This window comes from Copadichromis virginalis, linkage group LG23 (genome assembly GCF_057382275.1).
Source record: "Copadichromis virginalis isolate Kocher_CV1m ecotype Utaka linkage group LG23, C_Virginalis_male_GT1.1, whole genome shotgun sequence".
Taxonomy (NCBI): domain Eukaryota; kingdom Metazoa; phylum Chordata; class Actinopteri; order Cichliformes; family Cichlidae; genus Copadichromis; species Copadichromis virginalis.
Window position 1 is genome coordinate 22,993,458 of NC_140639.1, and position 25,745 is coordinate 23,019,202.

The 25,745-nt window shown below is 44.3% G+C and overlaps 1 protein-coding gene across 5 annotated transcripts in view; it reads right to left on the reverse strand.

Moving 5' to 3' along the window:
• LOC146680913 (tensin-1-like) overlaps positions 1 to 25,745 on the reverse strand; it is a 126,687-nt gene that overhangs the window by 71,056 nt on the left and 29,886 nt on the right. For 4 of the 5 annotated variants that reach the window (XM_085449036.1, XM_085449037.1, XM_085449035.1 and 1 more), the window contains exons 2-3: positions 25,436 to 25,550; positions 22,209 to 22,246 (exon numbers count right to left, since the gene is read on the reverse strand). In XM_085449036.1, coding sequence (XP_085305162.1) covers positions 22,209 to 22,246; positions 25,436 to 25,550 — 153 coding nt within the window. Of the gene's footprint in view, positions 1 to 617; positions 688 to 22,208; positions 22,247 to 25,435; positions 25,551 to 25,745 lie in introns of those variants that run through there. The other variant, XM_085449039.1, reaches the window with a different exon arrangement.

Genomic DNA, 25,745 nt, shown 5'->3' on the forward strand with positions numbered 1-25,745 from the left:
CTCAAGGTCAGAGCTGAATGACTACCATCACTCTGCATCCTCACTCAACGAAAGATAAACAAAGAGAAGAAAACTAAAGGAAAAAAGGGAAGATGCCGTTACTTTTCTGCAAAGGTTTTACCTAAGAACTGCTCTGTTTTGCTCTTGCATTACCACAGCAGATGCAGGTCATGCTGAGAGAGAAAACACGTGTTCGCCCACCTGCGTTGCTCCCTGACTTTGCTGCTACAAATCTCCGCTTGTCCAGTCATAAAAAGGTTCCTGAGCCCCCCCCAAAGAAAATTGCAACTTACATGAACTCTGCCTGTCCCACTTCCCATGGGACCAACTTTCCCATGAGCATGTGGGAGAGTAGCCTACATCCAAAACATACAGAGAAAATCAGCTTTAACTGAAATGACATCCAAAAACATCCCTCTTGCTTGTAGATACATAACCCAGCAACTGCAGCAGCTTCTTTACGAGTTTAGAGAAACAATTCTCATCTCAAGACTTTTTAAGCCACAAAAGAAATAATTTTATAACCCAACAAACTTGCTAAACACACCATTTATTCGAATTGCAGACCAAGTACATTGCAAATGAATCAGTCTGTGCATCTTAAAGTCTGCTCTTACCTGCACACTGGTGCCACTTTTTCTCACGCTCTCTCTTCTCTCCCCCTCTGCCTTGTTTCTACCTCTGCATTCTCCCTGCCCTCAGACCCCCCTCCCTCTCTAGGAGAGAGAGGGCAACAGAGGGAGTACCAAATACAGACACTTTCCTCCTCCAAACGCGTGCCAGAACTGCTACTGAACTCGATTCTGTGTATATGAGTGCTCACATGTGGATGTCTGTGCAGCTTGGACTGGACCAGGATACACTCTTTATACTGCTGGCTTTGATTTCTCTTTTCAACTGCCAAGAAATGTTGAAACACGCTATATAAGGCCAAGAGAGTGGCTTGGGGCTCCTTATGATTCCGGTACCCAAAACGAGAGAGCAAAAGACGTCTGGGGGCAGACAGTAACTGTATCCCTCTGTATCCCTCCCTCTGCTCACCCGCTCCTACAGCCTATCTCTCTCTCTCTCTCTCTCTTTTTCCTCCTCTCTCCTGTTCCTCATAGACTCTCTGTAGTTGCTGACACATGCTTGACAGAAACTGAGAGGCAGAGTGGGAAGAAAGAAAGAGTAACTTTCCTGGGGGTTTTTTGCACTGCAGAAAACTCTCATCAGTTCACATTCATCAGTATTAATTGATATTACTATAAAAACCAATATGTCAATACTATTAAAACATTTCTTGTGTTGCTTTCGTTATGGCCATACCTTTATATGAACTATTATTATTATTATTATTTAAAAAAATTCTTAATCCTGGGTTTTGGTTTCAGTAAATCGGTTTCAGTTAGTAATTTGCTTAGGCGTTAGTTTGTATAGGGTTTTGTTATTTCTTGGCATTCCCTTCTGTGTCAAGTTTGTATGTCAATGTCACTGTCTCAGTGTTCGTTACTTCCTGTTTTATTTTTGCTAGTCTGCTGTGCTGTTTGCCTTGTTTGATTTTGCTTCCTCTTGTCTCATTAGTTAGTTCTCTAGCATATCGAGACTATCTCTCCACACCGTTACATATTCCATATGTACGGGTTACGACCCCCCTTGGTCGTGGCGTGTGGATATTTCTTTAAGACACTCCGGCACGCCCGGCTACGCCCCACAGCTCACGTATAAAACAGCTGTGCAGATGTGACACCCGTGATTGTTTGATCTCCACTTGTGTTGTGTGTGTGTGTGAGTGCCTTGAGAGTGCTGTATGTATGTGCATCCATCAGGAGCGTGTTTCGGCATCCTCCATGGGTGCTGCCTCTCCCCAGTATTCCCCTGGTATGCCCTGGTATCCCTTAGCTTGGTTCCCCCTAGCTGGTCCTTTGAATCCCCTTGGTTGGTCTCCCTTCCCCGGCTTATCGCCTCGAAAAAAAAGGCTAGCTGGCTAGCGAGTAGCTCGGCTACAGTGAGGAAACACGGCAGGGACACGGCTTCAGCGTTCAAGCAAACGCTGTCGCCTGGGCAAAGTGCAGCTCGGCTGCTATATGTGTTAACACAGAGGGGATACGGCTTCAGCGTATCAAGCGTTCGCTGTTGGCCTGCTTAACACTGTGGGGAATAAACAGTAGGGAATTGGTAAGTACAAAATATTTATGACCACAATTTGAGCCCATAGACCTCGCTGTGTCTGATACGTCAGCCAGTGAGTGAGTGTTCTCCAGCACGCAGCGCTGGCTCTCTGTCTAGTGCGTTGCTGCTGTGTCGCGGGTCACATGGCCAGCAGGTGCAAAGTGAGCTGACACCCCCCAACTGTCCGCCAGTGTCTCATCAGGCCCACTCTTGCTGGCCCCCTGTCTACGGATGGCACAGAGTGGCTGCTATGCCCTGACGAACCTTGGGTTGCTCCTCACTTGGGCCCTCAGTGGCCTGTGCCACCAGCCCCTCCCCTGTCTTGGATGGTGCAGGTCAGCTGCTCTGCTCCTGGGACAGGCCCTGAGCCTTGTCCTACCTCGGCCATCCACTCAGTGGATGGCCAGACAGAGACTGGCCTCCTTTAACCAGTCTCTGTCTGGCATATAGGCTGCTGCGGCTGCAGGCTGAGCTCCCTTGGCGTATTGCCGCATTCACCGGCTTGCCCGCTGGTCGGTCTTCGCTGTGTCTGATGCCTCAGCCAGCAAGTAATAATAATAATAATAATGGATTGGATTTATATAGCACTTTTCAAGGCACCCAAAGCGCTTTACAATACCACTATTCAGTCACTCTCACATTCATACACTGGTGGAGGCAAGCTACAGTTGTAGCCACAGCTGCCCTGGGGCAGACTGACAGAAGCGAGGCTGCCATATCGCGCCATCGGCCCCTCAGGCCAACACCAGTAGGCAAGTAGGGTAAAGTGTCTTGCCCAGGGACACAACGACCAGGACAGAGAGCCCAGGGATCGAACCGGCGACCTTCCGGCCAAGTGAGTGTTCCCCAGCCTGTGGCACTATCTCCCTGTCTGGGGTTGCCCGCTTCTTGCAGGATTGCGCACCTAGTAGGGTCCCCTCTCAGTGGCTCAGTGAGCTACGCTTCCTCTCCTCTCTCTGGTCCTGGGATTCCAGGTTTGGGCCCTAGGCAGAAGCCGAAGGCTCCAGCTGGAGATCCTTGGGGAGCATACGCACAGGCTCGTCCTAGCCGACTGCATGTGCTTCTGGCATTCCGTCGCTCCAATCGCGTGCCATGGGTTGCGCTTGTCGGAACTTGTTGTGTCTGACATTTCAGCCAGTGAGTGAGAGGTCCCCAGCTTGCACTGCTGGCTCCCTGTTGGTGCTTGCCTGTGTGTCACGGACTTACACGGCCAGCATGGGGACACCCAGTAGCTGGGACTTTGTGTCTGACCTCGAGTGTCTCGTTGCGAGTTCACTCTTGAGGCTCCTCTGTCAGCGGACAAGCACGTGGTGACGGTGCTGGGGGTGGACCTTCATGTCATCGCCTTGCTCAGCCCTCCACTTACACAGGCTAGGCTGCCAGCCCCCCCTCCCTGTCTGTCTACAGCTCGGGGCGGCTTCGGCTTTTAGGATGGATGGGTCACATCCCAAGCTTCACCTGCAGTTGCTGGCTGTGTTCCCCTGGCTTGTTGCCCGTTTCGCCGGCTTACACGCCACTCAGGCCTCGCTGTGGCGAGTGAGAGTTCTCCAGCCTGTAGCGCCAACTCTCTGTCTGGCATTGCCCGCATGTCATAGGCCTATGCGACCAGCGGGATGCTACTTGGCAGCTCGATGTGCCGCGTGCCCTGGCGGTCTGCCTCGCGGTTCCCGAGCTGACCTTGAGCGGCCGATCACTTGCGGTCCTGCATCCTGCATGACCAGTTCAAGCCAGTCTAGCCTCTGCAGACTGCTGCCTCCGCCCCCTGGCTCGGCCTTCACATTGCGAAGCCCTGACCAGGGTGGTGTCTCTATTGGTGCGTTATCACTGACTCCCGGCACCTTCACTCTCAGCAGTTCGGTTGCACTGTCTCCTCGCGGGGTGTCTTACAGAGATACCCCGTACATATGGAATATGTAACGGTGTGGAGTGATAGTCTCGATATGCTAGAGAACGTACGGTTACGGTGTAACCTTGGTTCTCTTAGTGAGAGACTATCTCTCCACCATCAGGCTGCTCGGAGATGCGTCCTGATCAAACTATCACCGGTGTCACGTCTGCACAGCTGTTTTATACGTGAGCTGTGGGGCCGAGCCGGGCATGCTGGAGTGTCTTAAAAGAAATATCCACACGCCACGACCAAGGGGGGTTGTACTCCGTACATATGGAATATGTAACAGTGTGAAGAGACAGTCTCTCACTAAGAGAACCAAGGTTACACCGTAACCATACGACTTTGTTCACCTGTGTCATGTTTTCACCAGCTGTGTCTTGTGTAATTAGGGAGGAGCTGTGTCCTCTCTAATTACATTGTGTGCATTGAACCCTCAGTTTTTCGCAGTACCTTGTTCTGTTGCACTGATTGCACTGTGTGTCTACCTGAATGCTTTATTCATCACTAGAGTTTCTGTTTCTGCTGTTTGGGATTTTTCCCATGCCTAAATAAAAGTTAGTCAATTGTTTATTAAGTTTGCCCTCAAGTCTACATTTTCAATTCAATTCAATTTTATTTATATACCGCCAAATCACAACAACAGTCGCCTCAAGGCGCTTTATATTGTACAGTAGATTGTACAATAATAGATACAGAGGAAAACCCAACAATCATTTGACCCTCTATAAGTAAGCACTTTGGCGACAGTGGGAAGGAAAAACTCCCTTTTAACGGGAAGAAAAACTCAAAAACAGACCGAGCTTACATGTTTAATTTGAATATACTTTTGTTTCATTTTCTTTGACTTGTCCAATTCAGAATTTGTTGTAGGGCAAAAGGCAGAAAACAACCTGGACAGGTTATGGGTACATGACAGGGCTAACACAGAAAGACAGATCACGCTCACTTTCACATCTACAGTCATTTTAGAATTGCTAATTAATCTAACCCATGCACGGACTGTGGGTGGAAGCTGAGAGTACTTGAGGAAACCCACGGAAGCCCTGGGTGAACATGCAATCTCCAGTGCAAGGCGCCTGGCCAGCCGGTTGTTTCAAAGGCAACAGTGCTAACCACTGCACCATCATGCTGCCTTAAAATGCACAAATAGTATGCAAACAGAACATTTTTCACTCTGACTTGAAGAAAAGCTACAGTTGTACTTTTGCCTATAAAAATGCGCAGACATGCACACTGACTCCAGAGCAAAGAAACATAAGGTCAACAAACAGGCCATCTCAAGATCCTTCTGTTCTAAAATACTTGTAGAAAAATATTTGGCTGACTCCTTCGGGGTTTCAAGCTCATGGGATGAACTTAGCTCTTGACCTTCAGAGAAGGAATGGTAAATAGGGCCATCAGTCATCTGCTAGCGCCCGGTTATTAGACCGTCCGTACCATTTGTCTGCCAACGCTATCTCCCAACTACTGTGCTGCATCTATACTGCTGAAGGGTGTTGCTATGGAGACGTGCTGTGATGGCTCTTTGATGTGACGCGTTTGCACCAGGGAAACAGAGTAGCTTCTGTGAGGGCTGCTGAGGAATGAGGAGGCTTGGCTCTGGCAACTTTGTGCATGTGTGTGTCTCATCACTTTCTCTCTGCCTCACCTCTGCTACCCCTCTGTCTCTCTCTCACTTTCATGCTTGGCTTGATGCTCTCTTTTCCATACCAACATTCTTGTACGCTCCTCATCCCTGCTTCTGTGCACGTCTTACTGTGTTTTTGGTCTTGCTCCACTTTCTCCCTTTTGGGAGATAAAGCAGATAAAAGAGGAGAACCTTAGAAGGAAAAAGCCTGTACAACAACACCACTAAAAGGAGCCATGAAAGGCTGTTCTGTGCTAAATTTGAAAAAGTGAATTTGAGGTCACTTATTACCAGCGTTAGTGCAATAGCTGATATATCCTTTTTCACCTTGCACATCAGTGCATGAGTGTTTGCGTCAAGGAAAAATGCGTTCTTGGAGACAGGTTGTTTTAGTGCGAAGAACGACAAAGTTGCTTTTGAATACTTTTGAAATGTCTTTCTTTGGAAAGCTTTTGTCTACACAGTGGCATTGCAGTTTTGCAAGATGAAGTAATGGAACGTCTACATATAGCCATGTAGTTAAGATCAAAATAAAGCTTGTTTGGAATCTGTTAAAAGAGACAGAATTCATAGCTTTCAGCATCCATCTATCCATCCATTTTCTTCTGCTTATCCATGGTCACTGTTTGAGTTCAGTAGATTACAATTGAGTTCTGTCTCCTCACCCCTCCCAGTTCAGGCGCTTAATCCTACCTGCAGTGGATGCTATAGGACAAACATGCTTTACTCAGCCAAGAGAGATCAAAAATATTAAATTTAGACTGTACCCCATAACACCGACCAGCATGTTTCTACTACTGCTTGAATCTGATTTGGATTCGCCTTTTTGTGGAAAGTTGTCAATCTGCTGTTTACCTCAGCTGTCAATGCTGGATGAGAAGTGTCCACCTTTTATTTGCTCTGCAAGAGGCTGTAAAACCTTGTGAAAGCAGTCTGACCCTGGTCAGTGAGTCAGAGAAGCTCACTTCTGATTCATGGCAGCATTGCTTAGGTGAGCTTAGCTTACTGATAACTTCTGTTAGCTGCTGTTCGCCAGTGCTAGTAAACTAACAGATTTGGTCTGCAGTGGCAGACTTGTGGCCAAACTGTTACATCACTCTGTATTAGGTTTAGATCAAATATGGTGACATCCTATCTTCTTTATGAATCTGAGCCAAGATCTTTTTTATAGTGTTCTTTCATTAGTTATGTATTTCTATGAAACAAAGACATAAAATACTCCACATAATAAGAAGAATTGCAAAAACATGCTTCTGACAAGCCCAGGAAAACTAGCGTTTGTAAGCAGTGGCTTTCAGGAATACTTCTCAGGAGTAAGGCCACACCACTTAGCATGTAGCTGATCATTTGTGACTTTCAGAGACATAATTTTGAAGCATTTTAAAGTTTTAACAAACATGAAACAAACGTGGTGTGATTTTGTTTGGTTGTACGCTTCACAGTTATTGTAGTCTTGTGTGTGGAGCACAGCTGGGCCATATAAAAACTGAATGAGAAGTTCCCTCTCTATAATTATTTTTGCAAACAATTAATACAGAAGCAAAGGAAGTAAGCTGAAACAATAGGAAAAGGTGAAACTTCCTGTAGAAAACCTGTTTGTATTTGTTTCCTATCCCCCCACTACCTCTTCTCCTGTTTTTCCGTTGGTGCATATTTCTTAGCATTTATTTAGAAAAAGACCACAGCGAGTTATTGACCCTTCAAGTGTAAGTATTACATTTTATGGTTCTGTGTTGTGTCACAGGTTGCATGTGCAAGCATAATGGGGCTTAATTTGGAGGAAATGTTTCCATGTTTGTGGATAAAATAAATATTTAAATTAGCAAGAATGCTAACCCTGTGGCTCTTTTATGCCTGGCTACTGTCTAGCTGTTAGTCAGTGCAGCTACAAAGGTTACACGGTAGGTATTAGCTAATGCAAATGTAGTTAAACTGAAATGGTTTGGTTTTAGTGGTTCTCTGCAAATGTAGCCAAAGTTTACAGAGAAGCAAGAGTGTTTCCATGAGTCGATCTGAATTTCTGCACTACAGACAAACACACACTTTCTAAGTTACATAAATAGCGCCAAGTTTTACAGGAGGTGATAAAACGGGGTTCTAACCATTCATCTTATGACATTAAAGAGCTTCTGTGTTGCATTTTATAGACCATGTCATTTGCCAGAGGTCTAATTACAGGACTCTCCCAGTTTTCACACATCCACACATGTTTGGATGTGGATTAAAATGTTTGGATGCCAGGATTATAAGCTCAGACCTCAAAAACCCTTGACCTCAAAACTCTTCACTGGAGGAGACCCAGCTTAGCTTTTGTTAGGCTTAACTGAGGGAGGAATGCACATCCATAGACTCTTGCAAACTGTGCTTAAAGGACATTGTTTTTTAAAAATATCTTTCTGTTGTGGATAAAGTTCCCAAGAGCTTTCTGATATCAGTTTAAAGTTTTGCTCTGAAATGCTGCCTATGTTATGTAAGCTCAGGCTGACTGACATGGATTTCTTGCCAGAAGAGATGAAATGGGACTGTCGAAGTCTCCTCACAGCAGTAATATCCCCAAGATTTTCTTTCACATGACAAAGGAGAGATTAGAGTTCCTAAAAATAGCGACTGGATTGCCAGATCTTCTGCCAAACCTGAGCAGCTTTAAGACAAGGCTGCACTTTCAAAACTTGGGCCTGTTAACCAAAAGCCAAGTTTCTTCTTCTCACCCTATTTGAGACAGAATAAATGAAAAATTATAAATAGGGCATATGTGGCTGAGAAACTAGTGACAAAAGATGAATACATGAACCAGAATATGCTTGTTTGGTTTTAAAATGGCCTCATTATTTTATTCTTTGAATGCAATCATGACTCACTTCCTTGACATTCTGTTTTACCCTTGCTGCAGCTCCAGAATCTGTGAACATCTACAACTACAGGAAGTGGAAAAGCCTGATTGCTAGAGCACATTGTTCAGCTTCAGCTGATAGCAGCGATAAGTGAACAACAAAAACTTGGTATTGCCTGGCATGGACAGTCTGGATGGTGGCGGTTAGAGATTGTCTCTACCTGCAGAGTATCCCAAAAAGTAGCGTAGCATTTTCAGTGGGATAAAACGCTACATCCAGATAAACAGAATCATCTTTTTGGATCTTTACCTGGATGATTGAGCATGTATCAAGATACATGTAGAGCAACTGCATTAGCAGCAGAAAACTGTCCTCAGAATAGTATCTCTATAATATTGAGATAATATTTTTGATTTAATGTTTGCTAACAAAGAATATCCCCCAAAACAACTTAACTTTAGGTGGGCTTTTGTTCTTTTTTTTAAGTCTCATTTACATATATGACATCTGTAGTCTTGCCCATATTCTGTCAATTTAAGGCACTTCAATTCCGTTTTATTCATATAACAACAATTCACAAGAATCACCTCAATGTGCTTTATATTGTAAGGTAAAAACCCAACAATAATATACAGTCAGAAAACACCCTATGAACAAGCACTTGGCAACAGTGGGAAGGAAAATCTCCCATTTAACAAGAAGAAACTTCCAGCAGAACCAGGCTCAGGGAGTTTGATAGTTGCTAACAATTAAATACAATAGTTTGTGTAATACAAAATAGTGAGTGATAGAAGGTGAGTCAAAAAGAAACACTGTCCGTTCACAGTCTACATTCAAACCTACAGTCAAGTTAGAATCACCATGTCTTCCTACTCCACACCAGATCGGCCCCAGTTGGCTGGTGGAACAGAACAGTGCTAGCCATCAAACTACTGTGCAGCTCCAATTGAAAAGTCTTTTTGAAATAGAGTTTACCTTAAAACCACAAGGACTAATGGCACTATTTCAAGACTTTTATGACATTGGGGAAGTCAGAAACATGACAGCCACAGTTTGGAGTTGACTCTATAGCTATACTGTGCCTGTATGCTTAGCAACCGTAACACAATGGAATTCCCTTTCTGCCAATTTAGAAATCCATCAGCTAGTCAAATGATTCAGACTATTATTTTTCAGCAGTTTTGGTGGACTTTGCAGCTATCTGGGCCAAGAATTCAAATCCCATTTTCTGGTCACTATTTAGAAAGGCAGCTAAATTAAATAACGCTAATAGACGATGCTAATCAAAAGCTAGTCAGCTACCTTTTGGCATTTCAGCAAACACAATACTCCTTTTTACTTCACACTGACTGATGTCAAAGATTGGCCAATCAACTCAGATTATAAGCAGACCATAAAGGTTCCGATACCAAAAAGTTTGTTCCTAGCTTACAGAATGTGCATGTTCACATGCAGATATCTGTTTATAGAGATGTCATGGTCCTGCGGCCATGACTCAGTGACTTTGTGTTTGTGTTCCTTATTGTTATTATTCTCTTTATTATTCTTGGGCTGTTTTGGGAAGGTTTGTGTTTTGGGATTTTAGATACTGGGTTTTGGGTTTGTGCTCCCTCTATTGGTCCCTGGTGTTAGTGTTCCCCTGTCTCGTCAGGTTAATCAGGTCCAGCTGTGTCTCCCACCTGTGTGTGATTTCCCAGTGTCTCTTTGTGTACTTTAGTGTGTGTTTTCCTCTGCTCCTCGTCGCGTCGTCTGTGTTCATACCTGGTGTAATCCCCTGCGTGCTCTCCCTGCTGTTCTCCCTTCATGCTCAGGTTTGCTATTTCTTTGTGTAGTTTCTCCCAGTTAGTTCATCCTTAGTTCTGTTTTACCATCCCCACTTTATATTGGATATTATCAATAAATCACCCTCACACCTGAATAAGTGCTGCGTTTTGAGTCCTCCTTCCGCTCTCCACACGGCCGCTGCCCCGGACCGTGACAGTACGACGCGACTACAACATGGACCCAGCAGCGCTTAACCCGTCCAAGGAGCTACGGGAGAATCTAATCGATGCCACACAGGAGCTTATTGACCTGTGGCTGGAAAACCCGGGCGGGGAGTCCCAGCGCGCTATAGAGAGGCGGCTACAGCGTCTGGTGACCGGTCTCCCATGGCTTCTAGGCTCGCTATGTCCGTGGGAGCGGGAGTTTCTCCTTTTGGACCTTGGACTACACCCCCCGTCTGCATTCACTTTTGAGCAGCCCGATGCGGTGAGTCAGCGGGATGCATTGCTTTACCCAGTTTCCGGGACTTTGTTTTCTGGGGCTATTCAGAGCGGGATGGGAGACTGTATGGATCGCTTACCTACCTTCGTGGTAACGGATCCTTCCCAAGTGGGCGTGTACAAACCCGCTGCAAAACTGACAGACTGTGTCTCTGCCGCTCCTTCTGAGCCAGGACTTTATTGCCATTCTCCGGCTCAGTTCTGTGTCCAGCCACAAGCTTCCCAGTCTGTAGCTCAACCATTAGCCTCCCTTAAGCCACAATTTTCACACTGTTTTTCCACCGCTGTTTCTGAGCAGGGAGACAAACTGTTTCACTACGGATCTGTTCCTCAAAAGCTGGCTACATTAGAGACTATTGCTCACTCCGGGGCTTCCCCAGAGGCTGGGTTTCTGCCCTCAGCTTACTCTGGACCCCTGGAGGCCAAGATGCCAGCTGTGAACTGCACCGGGCTGTCACTGCCTGAGCAGGGTCAGTGCTCTGCGGAGCTGCAGCCCTCCTTATGTGTGCCGGAGGCCCACGTGCCTACTGGTTTTGTTTCATATGTGCCAGAGGCCCACGTGCCTACTGGTTTTGTTTCATGTGTGCCAGAGGCCCACGTGCCTACTGGTTTTGTTTCATGTGTGCCAGGGGGCCCGAGGAGCCCGTCCAGCCTCCTGTTTCGCCTACTGGGGGGCCCGAGGAGCCCGTCCAGCCTCCTGCTTCGCCTGCTGGGGGGCCCGAGGAGCCTGTCCAGCCTCCTGCTTCGCCTGCTGGGGGGCCCGAGGAGCCCGTCCAGCCTCCTGCTTCGCTAGCTGGGGGGCCCGAGGAGCCCGTCCAGCCTCATGCCACACTGACTGCCACGTCGGCTGGGGGGCCCGAGGATCCCGTCCGGCCACCTGTGGCTGCTTCTCCACCTGTGGCTGCTTCTCCACCTGTGGCTGCTTCTCCACCTGTGGCTGCAGCGCCGCCTCCTGCAGTATCATCACCTGCAGCGCTACCACCTGCTACTGCCACGCCTCAGCCTGAAGCTTCAGCCTCGCCTGGTTCTGGTCCAGCTTCGTCCTCACCTGGCCCAGCTTCGGCTTCAGCTTCAGCTTCAGCTTCAGCCTCGTCTGGTCCAGCTTCATCCTCACCTGGCCCAGCTTCAGCTACGGCTTCTTCATCGCCTGGTCCGGCTTCAGCTACAGCTTCTTCATCGCCTGGTCCGGTTTCATCCACGCCTGGCCTGGTTTCATCCACGCCTGGCCCGGTTTCATCCACGCCTGGCCCGGTTTCATCTCCAGCTTCATCCACGCCTGGCCCGGTTTCATCCACGCCTGGCCCGGTTTCATCTCCAGCTTCATCCACGCCTGGTCCGGCTTCATCCACGCCTGGCCCGGTTTCATCTCCAGCTTCATCCACGCCTGGTCCGGCTTCGGCTTCTGCTTCAGCATCGCCTGGTCCAGCCTTCGTGTCTGCATCCTCGTCTGGTCCAGACTTCGTGCCCGCATCCTCATCAGCATCGCCTGGTCCAGCCTCCGCTTCAGCATCCTCATCAGCATCGCCTGGTCCAGCTTCAGCATCCTCATCAGCCTCGTCTGGTCCAGCCTCCGTGTCTGCATCCTCGTCTGGTCCAGCCTCCGTGTCTGCACCATCGCCTGCAGAAGCGTCTTCAGCATCCGCACCATCGCCTGCAGCAGCGTCTTCAGCATCCGCATCATCGCCTGCAGCAGCGTCTTCAGCATCTTCGCCCGCTGCGGCCCCGGCTTCCGTGCCTTCAGCCTCGCCTGGCCCAGCCTCGTTTGGGTCTGGAGCTAAACGGCCGTTTTCTAGACCGCTGGCTAGGCTACTGGCCGGGCGCCGTCGCCTGACTGGCCGCCGTTGCCTTCCGCACGGCCGGCCCCCGGACCACCATCGCCTGAGCGGCCGCCGTTGCCTTCCGCACGGCCGGCCCCCGGACCGCCATCGCCTGAGCGGTCGCCGTTGCCTTCCGCGCGGCCGACCCCCGGACCCTCTTCGCCTGAGCGGCCGCCGTTGCCTTCCGCACGGTCGGCCCCCTGAACTTTTTGCGCGCCGTCACGGCCTTCTTCGTGGACGGCCTCCCGAACTCTTTACGCGCCGCCACGGCCTTCTTCGTGGCCGGCCACCTGAACTGTGTTTTGGACTCTGTTTTTTTTTGTGAACATTTGTTTGGGACTCTGGGGCCTCCGTCTTTGGTCTTGGCCCGGTCCCTCCGTCCTGGGCCCCCTGCCGCCCGCCCGGATCTGGTGGTGTGTTTCTGTGGCTGTCGGGGGCCAGCCCTTGAGGGGGGGGGGGGGGGGGGGGTACTGTCATGGTCCTGTGGCCATGACTCAGTGACTTTGTGTTTGTGTTCCTTATTGTTATTATTCTCTTTATTATTCTTGGGCTGTTTTGGGATGGTTTGTGTTTTGGGATTTTAGATACTGGGTTTTGGGTTTGTGCTCCCTCTATTGGTCCCTGGTGTTAGTGTTCCCCTGTCTCGTCAGGTTAATCAGGTCCAGCTGTGTCTCCCACCTGTGTGTGATTTCCCAGTGTCTCTTTGTGTACTTTAGTGTGTGTTTTCCTCTGCTCCTCGTCGCGTCGTCTGTGTTCATACCTGGTGTAATCCCCTGCGTGCTCTCCCTGCTGTTCTCCCTTCATGCTCAGGTTTGCTATTTCTTTGTGTAGTTTCTCCCAGTTAGTTCATCCTTAGTTCTGTTTTACCATCCCCACTTTATATTGGATATTATCAATAAATCACCCTCACACCTGAATAAGTGCTGCGTTTTGAGTCCTCCTTCCGCTCTCCACACGGCCGCTGCCCCGGACCGTGACAAGAGATTATCTTTCTGTGCATATTTTGAATGTTTTACTGCTTGACAAACCAGAGATTTCCTAGTACTTCAAGGTTTTTCAACCAAATTCGTCTTGCAGCTTAGGTAGAATTGCAGCAGTAAATATGTCAGACAGGACCACATGAATTTAGTACAGAAAAAAGACACAAACGGGTAAACACAATTTTATAAAGCATTCTCCAACATTGTTGTTTATATGAGAAATATTCAAACTTCTTGTACTTTCCTCGTCCAACCCCTTCCCATCATTCCTCTCTGCCACTACCTTTCCTTGCCAAACCTCGCCCTGTGTCTTCCAACCCGCCAGCCCATCGAACAGCACAAACCACTGCAAGAGCATTCCAGGAAGCTCCTCCAAGACATGGCAGGGATAAATCATGAGGAATAATGAGGGCTTGTTTCCATGAAGGGTGAGCGAGAACAGAGAGCTTACAGATGCTGTGCTGTCCAGTCATCAAAACAAGACAAACACGCATGTACTCAAGCGGAGAGATGATATACTACTGGGTGGATCTGTTTGCATAATTCTGTTGCACTGATGCCAGACTGAACTGAGAGGCAGTGATTTACATCCTAAAAGAATGAAGCCAACTGAAAAAGTACTCTAAAAACGTTGTAAATGCAGTCCTTGAAACATAGGTACACACTACTTCCATAAATATAGTTTAAGTCCACACAGTAGACAATTTATTAGGTACACCTGTTCAACTGGTCGGTAATTCAAATATCTAATCAGCACGTCACATGGCTGCAACATATGTGTAGGCATGTAGACACAGTCAGGACCACCCGGTGAACCTTGTGAATCAGAAGGAGGAAAGGTGACTTTGAACGTAACATGGTTGTTAGTGCCAGATGGTCTGGACTGAGTATTTGTGGACTCTCCTGATCTACTGATTTTCCCACACAAGCATCTCTACGTTTTACAGAGAACGATCTGAAAAAGAGAAAATATCAGGTGAGTTCTCTTTGCAAAATTGCCTTGTTGATGCCACAGATCAGAGCCAGACTCCTTTGAACTGACAGTGAGGCAACAGTACTTTTAAATGGCCACTCGTCATAATTGAGGAATACAGAAGAGCATCTCTGAATGCACAACACATTGACTCTAGAAGCATATTCAGCAGAACGTCACATCATGTGCTGCTCCTTCCAACTAAGAACAGGAAACTGAGGCTACAGTTCACCAAAGACACACAACAGAGGTTTGGCCCGGTCGGATGAATCTCAATTTCTTTTGCGCAGTGAATCTTAAAACCCAGAATAAACAAATAGATTAAAATACCGATACTAGCATGAGATAGACAATATTTTAACATTAATGACATACTTTGACTTCTAGTTTGATAAAGATTAAAAAAAATAAAGGTGTTGGAAATTTCGTGTCTATTTCGGCAAGTAGGGGCAGGAATCACAGAGTTACTTAAAGGATGATATCTTCATAATACATTGATAGTATTGTGGTGATCATGGGATATAACCTTACATGTGTACAGGTAATGACAAAAAAAAATACTCCTAAAAGTGATTAAGCACGTCAGGTGTTACTTCTATACAAAATAATTTACATTACTAGTAAAGTATTGCATGTATGTCTTAAAAAATGAAATTTGGTGCAACTTTATCACTAATGTAAGGAAGTGATATAGGATATATTGCTGTACTGATATTATGCCCCACTCCAAAGAAAGGTCCACAGCAATGGCTAATCAAGTGTCAACCACCTATTTGTCTAAAACTAATGAGATGTATTTACAGTGGAACCCCGACTTACGAAATTAATTCGTTCCCGAGGGTCTTTCGTAAGCACCCATCACGCCATTTGAGTGAACGATAGGCTACAGGCTAATTGCTAACTGCAACAACAATACGTCGTTCAAGTGGAACAGCGAAGCGCAAGTACGAAAGCCAAGGGGGTTGTCACATGATTCAGAAGGCATTGTGGGCATTGTAGGCATTCTGGGCTCAGCCAATCAGAGCCAGCGGATTTCATTTCACGGGCATTTTGCCGTAACACGGGCAGAAATATTGCCGTTAAGTGCCTTCGTAACTTGAATTTTTCGTTAAATGGGGTATTCGTAAGTCGGGGTTCCACTGTATTTATATTTATTCTTATTATTACTCTTTTACATTTTGCTTAACACATTTTTTCCAACTTCACAAATTATGACCTCGCAATGGCTTTTTTAAAAACTTCTGAATAAGTGGTGACAATAGTGGGATATGTACAGTCCCAAGAGCAGAAAGTGGCAAAGCACACAAGAACGGCAAAACGTGCCAAACAACAAGTGATAGAGCCATGGAAAGTAAGTTTGTTGTTTTCAAGTGTTTGGATGCACTAATTTGTTTTCAGTGACAATAAAGATAAACAGTGCAGAACTTTGTAACTGTTTTTCAAAGTGCTATACTATTATTATTATTATTATTATTATTATTATTATTATTATTATTATTATTAATATTAATAATAATAATAATAATAATAATAATAATAATAATAATAATACTCTCATTTATCAGGTGGTCACAAACACTAATCCAAATTGATATCTATTTAAAATTCTTAAACATTGTTTATCTGAAGCTCAGGTTGAAAGAGAGAGAGTGGTATGAGGAATCAACACAGGAGTCTTCTGTCTAACAGAGAGCCTCTGTTTCCAACACTCAGCCTAGGTTTCCTGACAGACTTTAGGCAAAACGCCAGCCACTGTGCAAACAAGTCTCCTCATCAACATAGGTGCAATACTGGCAGATAGAAGCCTGTAGAGTTTGTCTTCTGTGTGCTGTGGAGCATCCTCAGAGCTCTAATAACAGACATCCGCAGCGAGATGACTGTGGTCAAACAGAAAGAACTGAAAGAAAAACAGAACATGAAAAGGAGCCAGAAACTATTAGCTGCCTTCATCAAGGCATGTTAGTGGATGTCTGTCTTTTGCATGTTTATACTGACATTTTCATAAGCTTTAAAAGTTAATGACTGAACTGCATGTGGTTACTGACTTTCAACATTTCGCAGAATTAGGCTAATTGTTTCACTGACAACAAGATTACAGCGGTGTTTGCAAAATGGCTTATGGATGTTATGGAAGAGCCCAATGACAAAACATTTTCAGTACTATGTATTTCCTTATATTTTGTGATAAAAAGTATATAAGGCAAAAACAGAGTTTGTAAAATTGTAATTAGCTTGAAAGTCAATATTTGGTGTGACCATCTTTATTCTTCAGCACAGTCTGAACTCTCTTAGGCAGCTTTCTCATCATTTCTTTAAGTCGTCTTCAGGAATAGTTCTCCAGGCTTCTTGAAGGACATTCAAAGCTCTTCTTTGGATGTTTCTGCCTTTTGTTCTGTTCTCTGTCAACATGATCCCACACTGCTTCAATAATGTTCAGGTCCGGGCTCTGGGGAGGCCAATCCATGACTGATGGTTTTCCACTGTGTGTTTTTCTATCCATGTATGATTTTACTGCATTGGCAGTGTGTTTGGGATCGTTGTTGTGCTGAAAAAGAAAGCTGTTTCTAATCTGATGTTTTCCAGATGGTATTGCGTGGTGGATCAAAATCTGATAGTACTTTTCTGAGTTCATAATTCATCAATTTTGACAAGATCTCCAACACCACTGACTGAAATGCTGCCCAAACCGTATCAGAGAGTCCACCGTGTTTTACAGATGGCTGTAGACACTCACTGTATTTCTCTCTTGATCTCCTCCAAACACAATCATTTGAACAGATTAAAAAAAACTTGGATTAATCACTCCATCAGATCTTTTGCCCTCATTTTCAATACAGTTCTTGTGTAGCTGTCATAGCTCAGTCTTTTCTCCCAGTTTCCCTCCTTTAAGAATTGCTTCCTGATGGCCACCCTTCCACTGAGACCATTTCTGGTGAGGCTTTATTGAACAGTAGATGATCAGCTGAAGGTCCACATGAATCTCTCAGGTCCTGTATCAGGTCTTTGCTGGATTTTTCCTTGTTTCTTAAGTACATGGCTTTCTGAATACTGTTAATCTGTTGTAAATAGTATTTTTAAACCTGACACATCTTCTTTGGCCCTCAGCTTGTCCTCAAAAATTTTTAAGGATATCTTACATACCATATATCAGGTTTTTGACATAGCGCTGGTTCATATCTTAGATTAGGAGCCTTTTTATGCTTCAGTGTTAGTCAGTGTTAAGCGCCTTAACAAACAAAAAACATTTGTCTATAAATGGTCAGCTACAAGGACTGTAAACTTGTAAGTCATTATATAATCAGCACACTTTTGTCCTTCTTGTCCTACAGTGGGGCAAAAAAGTATTTAGTCAGCCACCGATTGTGCAAGTTCCCCCACCTAAAATGATGACAGAGGTCAGTAATTTGCACCAGAGGTACACTTCAACTGTGAGAGACAGAATGTGAAAAAAAAAAATCCATGAATCCACATGGTAGGATTTGTAAAGAATTTATTCGTAAATCAGGGTGGAAAATAAGTATTTGGTCAATAACAAAAATACAACTCAATACTTAGTAACATAACCTTTGTTGGCAATAACAGAGGTCAAACGTTTACTATAGGTCTTTACCAGGTTTGCACACACAGTAGCTGGTATTTTGGTCCATTCCTCCATGCAGATCTTCTCGAGAGCAGTGATGTTTTGGGGCTGTCGCCGAGCAACACGGACTTTCAACTCCCGCCACAGATTTTCTATGGGGTTGAGGTCTGGAGACTGGCTAGGCCACTCCAGGACTTTCAAATGCTTCTTACGGAGCCACTCCTTTGTTGCCCGGGCGGTGTGTTTTGGATCATTGTCATGTTGGAAGACCCAGCCTCGTTTCATCTTCAAAGTTCTCACTGATGGAAGGAGGTTTTGGCTCAAAATCTCACGATACATGGCCCCATTCATTCAGTCCTTAACACGGATCAGTCGTCCTGTCCCCTTGGCAGAAAAACAGCCCCATAGCATGATGTTTCCACCCCCATGCTTCACAGTAGGTATGGTGTTCTTGGGATGCAACTCAGTATTCTTCTTCCTCCAAACACGACGAGTTGAGTTTATACCAAAAAGTTCTACTTTGGTTTCATCTGACCACATGACATTCTCCCAATCCTCTGCTGTATCATCCATGTGCTCTCTGGCAAACTTCAGACGGGCCTGGACATGCACTGGCTTCAGCAGCGGAACACATCTGGCACTGCGGGATTTGATTCCCTGCCGTTGTAGTGTGTTACTGATGGTGACCTTTGTTACTTTGGTCCCAGCTCTCTGCAAGTCATTCACCAGGTCCCCCCGTGTGGTTCTGGGATCTTTGCTCACCGTTCTCATGATCATTTTGACCCCACGGGATGAGATCTTGCGTGGAGCCCCAGATCGAGGGAGATTATCAGTGGTCTTGTATGTCTTCCATTTGCTGATGATTGCTCCCACAGTTGATTTTTTCACACCAAGCTGCTTGCCTATTGTAGATTCACTCTTCCCAGTCTGGTGCAGGTCTACAATACTTTTCCTGGTGTCCTTCGAAAGCTCTTTGGTCTTGGCCATGGCGGAGTTTGGAGTCTGACTGTTTGAGGCTGTGGACAGGTGTCTTTTATACAGATGATGAGTTCAAACAGGTGCCATTCATACAGGTAACGAGTGGGGGACAGAAAAGCTTCTTACAGAAGACGTTACAGGTCTGTGAGAGCCAGAGATTTTCCTTGTTTGAGGTGACCAAATACTTATTTTCCACCCTGATTTACGAATAAATTCTTTACAAATCCTACCATGTGAATTCATGGATTTTTTTTTCACATTCTGTCTCTCACAGTTGAAGTGTACCTCTGGTACAAATTACTGACCTCTGTCATCATTTTAAGTGGGGGAACTTGCACAATCGGTGGCTGACTAAATACTTTTTTGCCCCACTGTATGTAGCAGGCACCAAAATAGATTATGCAAATATTATCTCATAGCATATGTTAAAACAATTACCATCATCACACCCTCATAAAAATCAGTATAGGTGCCATTAAAATACTATAAAAACACAGAAATGCTTCATAAACCCAAATGAAAAACCCTTAAAACCTTCAAGCAACTGTCATTCAATGCCCTGGGCAGTGTTTGGCATATAAAGGGGAAGTTGTGGCGAATTAAAATAATAAACACACAAAATGAAATCAGTGCAGCGCTGCAGTTATCTTCATGTCTGGTGAACTGCAAACTGCTGGCAACAAACCTCATTGTGCTTCATGACAAATTTACTGCTCAAGGTCAGCGAAGAGGCGGCCCAAAGCATTGCCTAAATTCACATTCGTATTTGCACAAATCGTAACCGCACTTTTACAACCTGAAACAACGAGCACGGCGCTGGCATATTTGTGTCCTGTTTGTTTTTGTTCAAGGGTCATTTCCCTGGATAAAGCCAACACAAATGTTTGCTCCCAAGTAAGTCAATATTGGCATTTGCACATTAACGCATCTCTAATTTTCATCCAGATTTACAATTTCCCTCCATCTACAGTCCTTTCCCTTCTGACACGCAAACCTACTCTCTTCTCAAAACATTTCCTGTCGGCTGTCTGTCACCACCAGAACGAATGACTCATGACGCTATCCTGATTATTCCCCAAATTGCCACCACAAATGACTTTGCCCGGTTTTAGAGGTATTTGGCAGATTTCTCCGTGGATGTTTTGGGAACACATAACTTTTGTTCCTATAGTAATATTTGGGTAGACGAATGGCTTGAGGGGAGGTTTTTTGGGGAGAGGAGTTATGAACTGGAGAGGAAAATAAAGGAGAGGGGAGACATTTCAACATTTCTCCCCACCAGTCACAACTAAAACCACTAAGTATACAGCCTTTTTACACTCTTTCCCTCCACCCTTTCCCTTGCTTCTCATGCACTCATTTCTCCGCTCCTTCCTTTTCATTTGCTCTCCCCTTTTTTCTTTATTTTTTGTTACCGCTGATTGGGATCAAATGTGGTGAGTGGAACTGTGATCCCACAGTCAGTCAAGAGGCAGAAATAAAGCCTTACATGGCGTATTTGCCCCCAAGTAGTTATTTTTTTTTTTTTGCACATATATTTGAAGTCACTGATCCACCACAATATTAAAAACCACTGACAAGTGAAGTGAATAAAATTGATCATCTTGTTATAGGACAATGTTCTGCTGGGAAACCTTGGGTTTTGGCATTCATGTGGATGTCACGATGATATGTACCACCAAGCAAGACAATACGCCTCACACCACTTCAAAATATACTCAGTGACAGCTCGAGGAACACAACAAATATACCGAAATTATGATCCCAGTTCAATAGCACTATCAAAATCCAATCCCAGTAGGGCCCCACTGCTAATCCAAAGGAGCTGAAGACCATGATGCCAAAGTCCTCGTACAGGATACCCCGAGAGGTCCGATCTCCATGCCCCAAATGGTCAAAGTTATTTTGTTAGCAATGCATAGTTATGGCTGATTATGGTACAAGATAAAGCCACTATACTAATAATAATGCTTCATGCATAGCTGGTAAGTATCAGCAGTTTCTGAATGATGAGGTGTAATTGAAGTGAAATTAGGGGTTGATCTGAGTGGGCGATCATTTACAGTGAAAAATAATTGTGGGAAAACGAAACGAAACCACACAAAAAAACAGAGGGCTGCCAAGTACAAATGAGGCGACGATGTTTTCAAAAGATTTTTTTAAGTATATAAAATTGTTTTAAATTATATTTAAACTGATAACGTTATTTGTGTAAGGACATGTCACATGCTACTCAAAAGTAATCAGAATCATGAGTCTTTTTATTCTCTGTGTTGGATCAAACAGCCAAAATCTTAAATACTTAAATAACTGAACCATCAGATGCACCAAAACAATCTAAACAAAAATGTTAGTATTAATTTACAAAATATGGCAAATTGATATTTCTTCTTGTCTTTGCATTTATCTACTCCCTCATTTATTTTGCCTTTTGCGTAATTTTGTATTTCATGGATTCAATTATTCATTTTCAACCTGTGCTGATGATTTCAGCAGTTTTGGTCCTCCGTAGATGACTGTATAAGCACTATAACCCACACCATTACAAATGGTAACTGGTAAATGGCCTGTATTTGTATAGCGCTTTACTTAGCCCCTAAGGACCCCAAAGCGCTTTACACTACATTCAGTCATCCACCCATTCACACACACATTCAGTGTGTGAATGTGTGTGTGAATTACAAAGAAATCTAAGTGGAGATGTGCACTTGCATGAAGTTTATTAGCCAGCGTGCTGCTCTGGATGACGTCACACTGCAGTCTGAGGCAGGCAGGTTAAAGCTTTTTTGCCGGACTGTGCATTTTTCCATGCAGTGCTAAAATTGATTTAAACAGCCTGAAAAAACCCATAAATGGGCTTCGCTTAACATTTGCAATAGTGCTTCAGGAGGGGGGAAAACCGTGTAGAAAAGCAACTTTTAAATTCCTGCTATTCCCGATGCAATGACCACAGTCACAGTTTATCTGCTGTATGTGTGGTGCATTGTATGTGCTTGTACAATAAGTAAAAATATGTGTACTTCTATACAGTAATAAGGTGTGACAAAGACTAGAATGCACAATGAAGACATCAGTCTCATCAGTAACAAAAGAAGACAGTGAAGATCGTGTCTTACCTTCACTTCACATTTCTTGTGGCAGGACAACCGGCACGCTGAAATAAAAGAGGCAGCATTATGTGCAGTTGTTGATTTACACCCACAGGAGCAAAAACCATTAACAACCGTAAAGAGATTAATGGATGTTTCCTTTCACATAGATCACAAAATGAAGCTGAAAGCAGCAACTGTAGATGTGTGCTCAGTATTGGAAAACAATTAAAGTGCTTAGATGGTGTGGAGAGTTTAGAATTGCAGCGCTGTACTGCTGAATGCACTGAAACTGAAATAAGGTCAGCACCATCCCTGATGCAAACATGCTGTGGTGCTGCCCTCAAGTGGTCACATGAAGCAAACATCCATCCATCAGTTTGCATTTCACTACCTTAATGTTTCAGGCAAAAGGTGAAACATTGATGCAAAAATCAATAGCAAATGCAAGCCAAAGTGATTGAAATGAACACAGAATGTTGATTAAACAGTGATAAATTGGACTTTTAATGTATGTTCTAGACTGTTAATGGGTCACACTTGAATCAAGGTGGTACAAGTCTCCTCAGCACATAATAGTAACAGTCTGTAATCAAATTTTATTCATTTATTAATGCAAATTTGTCTTTTTGCATGTTTGAAGCAAACACTCTTTATGAAAGATGGTCAGAAGTTTCAGGTCAGAAAGGTTAAGCCTTTGCACAGAAACCTTCAAGCTGCATTCTTTTTAACTACAAGGGGGGGGCGAATCCTCTATTTGAAAACAGGTATATAGGTATGTGAGGAAACAAACCTTCTTCTTTATGGATTTATGACCTCACCAAACACTTTGAAGATACGCGTAGGATTCCAATCATTAGTTTGAAGTGTTACTGATTACAACACGATGCTTATTTTACAAAACAAAGTCCTATGTAGGGTAAAATACACAGGGTTGCTTGCTTTATAACTTTGCTTAATATGACTTTTCTCCCCCATTTTTAGTCAAAGTCAAATTTATTTATATAGCACATTTAAAACAACAAATGCTGACCAAGGTGCTGTACAATTAAGATAACTAAAAGACATAAAAACATAGGGAGACATGATAAAAGAAAAGAAAAAGAATCATAAAATTAGAAGATTTGAGTAAGATATAACATAGTTAAAAGTAATACAAACTCATTCTGATTTAAAAGCCAAGGAATAAAACTGGGTTTTCAGACGGGTTTCAAAAGTGTCCAATGTTGGGCAGGTCCTGATGTGAAGGGGCAGTTTGTTCCACAGTTTAGGAGCAGTTACAGCAAAGCCCCGATCTCCTCTGTGCTTTAATCTGGACCTCGGGACAGCCAGGAGCAATTGATCCACAGACCTCAGTGATCTTGCAGGAGTGTACCAATTTAAAAGATCAGAAAGGTATGAGGGTGCTAACCCATTTAATGCCTTACAAAAAAAAAATCTTAAAATTAATTCTAAAACTAACTGGCACCCAGTGCAATGATGCCAGTATGGGAGATATGTGTTCACGCTTGCGTGTGCCAGTTAGTAACCGTGCTGCAGCATTTTGGACCAGCTGTAGACGGCTAACTGATGACAGACTAACACCAGAGTAAAGATTATTACAGTAGTCGAGGCGAGATGAAATGAAGTCATGAACAGCTCTGTCAAAGTCTCTAAAACAGAGAAATGGCTTCACTTTAGCAAAGATTAACCTTTTTGTATGTCTTTTGTTTATCTCATTCTTTGACATTCAAAGGGCCTCCCTGAGAGTTTTTTTAGCTGATTTTAAAGCAATGTATCTGGACGATTGCACAGCACATAGTCTTATTGTCACATCTAATCCTTTACAATAACCAGCAATGTGCTGCATAGCAACCCTTCCTGGTAAAGGACAACAAGGAGTTTTAGATAATTATAATTGTCCAGGTGCTTGTGAACATATAGTACACTATAGCTCTAGTTTAACAGGACAGAAAGTACAATAAATAAAAGCGTATGCCTTCTTTTCTTTTCTGTACCCATATCTATCACCCAGCGTCATTGCTACCCATATTTCTCACTCTTCACCCTAGCTCTGGCCCCCTCCCCTACCACTCATCCCTTTCCCCCTCTTTCCCCCTCTTATCTAGGCTAATGCAGCAGCAGCAGCAGCCATGCTAATTTTAACACCAAATCCTCAGCCAAAGCCCTATACAAGCCCATTCCCCTACTGCTGGGCTTTTCTCCCCGTTTGTCATCTGGCCTCTGCTAAAGACACTCTGTTTGTACTGTAGTTCAAAAATGGGGACAGCAAGGGAAAGAGTGCAAAGACAGATAGAGGGAGACCAGAGAAAAAGAAACAGAGGAAATGTGAGGCTGCCTGGGAGTCTTCTAATGTTAATTTCCCTTGGACTTTTCTTGGAGTGACAATAAAACCTTTAGTACTTCTAAAATTAGACTCAAAAACATGTGACTGGATCATTGAGGAAGAGGGGGAGGCAGGGGCTCAAAGGAAAGAGGGAGAGAAAGCAAAGCTAAAACAGTAGACCAATGCATACATAAATAGAGCGTACAGCGTAAACAAAAAGGATGTGTATATTAAAAATAGACTTGGGGAGAAAAAACATTCAAATACAAATAAAACTTTGTTTTAAACCTTTCTTTAATGTAAACCTGAATGGCTTAAATTATGCTAGAATCAAGCTTTAGCTGACCTGCACTGAACTGAACTGTGCGGCAGTTTTTAGAGAGAAAATGCTTTCTTGATGCTAGAGGTCTGAGGAAAATGGCTAAAATGCTTCGAGCTGACCGGGAGGCAACAGTAACTCAAATAACACTTACAACCAAGGTATGCAGAAGAGTATCTCTGAATGCACAACACATTGAACTCAGCAGCACAAGACCATGTCCAGGACCTTCTTTTAGTCAGGCGATGGTGCTAACTTCTGTAATAAAGATGTCTAGGGGTTTGTTAAACTATTTGCCCACACTTTTTTTTCACAGACTGACAATGTTTATAATAATGTTTCTTAAAGTAAAATTGGGTCATAACTCATAACAGAACTGATATACATCTATTTACTGCCACTTCCAGGTTGCAGAAGCAGCAAGTCTAAGGAAGATTCATGTGAAGTCTAAGGAAGGCAGTTGTTATAAAATGGTCAGTTTTTATATTTATAAATGAATCTCACCCTCAGCCATTCTGGGAATCCAACCCCTGCCTGGTCATAATTTACTCGGTCTACTGTCTTACGTCTGCTCAGATCCACTTTAAAGCCAACATGCTAGACACCCACCTTTGCAGATGAGGCCCTCCTTGGTGATGGCCTGCTTGCATATATCACAACTCTTGGCCTTCTTGAATGGCTTCAGCTTAAAGGTGTGCGTGTGGACGCCCTCCAGCTCATCGGGCTGCGGGAAGAAGAGGAAACGAGATCAGGAGTGCATCGCTACAAATCGATGGAAGCAGATCCAAAGCCAATCAAAACACATTCGATACATCTGGCTGCACGTGAGAGTTTCACCTCAACTTTTGATGATTTTTGGTTTCAGCTAAGCTGTTTCCTTGTGTCTTTGTTATACTGAATAGGAGGGTTAATGTCCGAA